The sequence below is a fragment of the Egretta garzetta genome, unplaced genomic scaffold, assembly GCF_000687185.1.
Source record: "Egretta garzetta isolate BGI_Z169 unplaced genomic scaffold, ASM68718v1 scaffold173, whole genome shotgun sequence".
Taxonomy (NCBI): Eukaryota; Metazoa; Chordata; class Aves; order Pelecaniformes; family Ardeidae; genus Egretta; species Egretta garzetta.
In genome coordinates this window covers 880,023-882,347 of record NW_009259112.1, presented here as the reverse complement: position 1 = coordinate 882,347, position 2,325 = coordinate 880,023, and the positions used below count along the sequence as shown (strand labels likewise).

General features: G+C 36.9%; 1 protein-coding gene across 1 annotated transcript in view; it reads left to right on the top strand.

Annotated features, from left to right (window-relative positions):
• Positions 1-1,103: 1,103 nt before the first annotated feature.
• The window catches only part of LOC104123227 (riboflavin kinase), a gene marked incomplete at its 5' end in the record, with an annotated part of 4,641 nt that continues 3,419 nt past the window's right edge, over positions 1,104-2,325 (top strand). The window contains one exon of the mRNA XM_035891052.1: positions 1,104-1,301. Coding sequence (XP_035746945.1) covers positions 1,104-1,301 — 198 coding nt within the window. The remainder of the gene's footprint in view (positions 1,302-2,325) is intronic.

Sequence of the window (2,325 nt, the reverse complement as noted above, 5' to 3'; positions counted from 1 at the left end):
TGTTCGTTTAATCATCTAATGGTCGTCATGATGGTGTACAGGATGTAGATAAGTGATCACATGCACGCTGTTATGGTGTGGCAGTTTGGAAAATACCGTTCACATAAACCTCAGATTAGGACAAGAAAGGGAGTTGGCACTGGGAGTAGCTGCAAGGAAGGAAGTTCAAGGGAAGTAATGTAGAGGTTAAAAAACAGAACAGGTGGACTTAGCCTGCAAAGAAATATATTCACCTGTTGCTCATCTCTCTGTTTCAGTTGTCTAAATAGAGATAGTTGTGCAATTCAAGTGAACTTTGGCCCGTCTTAAACAGACACTGAAGTTCAACAGTTGTGTTGCACCACTCCTAGCAGACCAGGAAACTGTATGAGACCAATCTCGAGGTGCTGGATTTCTGACAACACTTGTTAATAATTTCTCATTTTTCTTGTGATGTTGTGTGAATGGTGCATTGGTATCAGGGAATAGGAGAGGGAAGTTGTTACTGCTTGTGAGCCCTAAATTCCTTCAGATCAACTTGGTGTCTTGCGTGAAAAGATCTACTAATGTGGGAATTAGAAGTAGGATAGTAATTTTGAAAGAAGGTTAGGTTCAGTCAGAGGCGAATTTATTTTACTCTGGATACATACTTTTCAAAGAAAATCCTGGAAATCCACAGATGCCTCTGAAAGGCAACCTGTACAAAATTGACAGGTGATTATTTCTACATATTGTATTTCATAAGTAATTCTTTTACTAACAAGTGAATAGTTCCGAGATGCTGTTTTATAGTGCAGAAAAAACTTTTTTTTTTCCTCATCTTTCACCATATTAAAGCTGCAGTAGTTATCCTAAGAGTGAAATGCATTCTGAGTGAATATACTACATATGTATTAATTATTACCACAGAAGAGAATGTGCATAACTATAAAATATGGTATGTGTAAGAGATGTGATAATTCTGGTGTCACCACAGGGACTGAATTTTATGAAGCTGTTTTGTATTTTATACTTTGCCAGTTGGCATGTTGCATCATTCTCAATTGTCATCAGTGATATGTTTGTAAATAGTATATGGGCAGAGTTTGGCTTTTAAGTGTTTGGAGATTCTGTTATGTCCTTGACCTACACAAAGTCACTCACACTTTACCCTTTCTGAAACTTCTACAGCTAACTTCTCTGAGCAAGTAGTTGAAAGCTTTCCATCTGATATCTCTACTGGTATATACTATGGATGGGCCTGTGTTGGAAATGGAGATGTGCATAAAATGGTTTTGAGCATAGGATGGAATCCTTTCTATAAGAATATTAAGAAATCAGTGGTAAGATTTTTGTTTTGTGTGGGGATTTTATTGTGACAAATGAGCCAGGTGTATTTGCTATCCGTATCCTATGTTTGTATACTGAAAAGAAAATACTCTCAGTAGCCAGAGAGTATGCAGCTGCAGGTGAATAAAGCTTATTATCTTCTTTCTATTCCATCATTACTTAAATACTTCTAAAATAAAAACTTTAACAGTGTTTCTGAAATGTTGGTTGCTTATGGTGCTGATAGCTAACTAAACATAAGCTTGATAGATGCATTGAATTTACTCGTTATGAGAACTCTAGCATGAGCTGGAGCATACTAATTATTATTCTCTGCAATCTATACACGTATCAAATAAGAGTTGTTGGGGCATCTTGATTTGTAATGCTTTCCTATTAATTCTTCTCTTAAATGATGGAATCCGTACATGAGATGCTGTGGCTTGATATACAGAATAAACATTCAAAAGTACATACTAACAGGATGGAGGAGTTGAGTGGCAGCTCTGTTTTTCTTGCTGTCTGTCAGGTGCTGGTGCTTTTCCTGAATCTTGCAGAGCTCTGTTTTAATTGTTTAAAACACTTTTATTTGGGCATAAATCTCTGCTTCTAAGGTTCTAAGCGTTTAAGACTCCGTAATGCGCTTGACTTACATAAAAGTATACTTTCTGAAATTTTTGTAGATAACTTTTCTAAGCAAGTAGTCAAAAGCTTTCATTCTGATCTCTCTGCTGCTATATGCTGCGGGTGGGCCTGTGTTGGAGAGGGAGATGTGCATAAAATGGTTTTGAGCGTAAGATGGAACCCTGTCTCAGCCTTTGCTTCTTCTTGAATTTTATCATTCACTTCCCATGTGAGCTGCTTGTAAAAGCTCTCCTTAAGTCAACGATTTCAGTCAAAATCTTCATAGTTATTTAGATGCAACAACTCAACAATAAAACATTAAGCATTATTTGCAGTTTGCTGCCTTGAAATCTTAACTCTTAGAAGTGGTGAAGCATTTCTCCTGAATAATGGCTTGCTTTTTTTTTGGGGGGG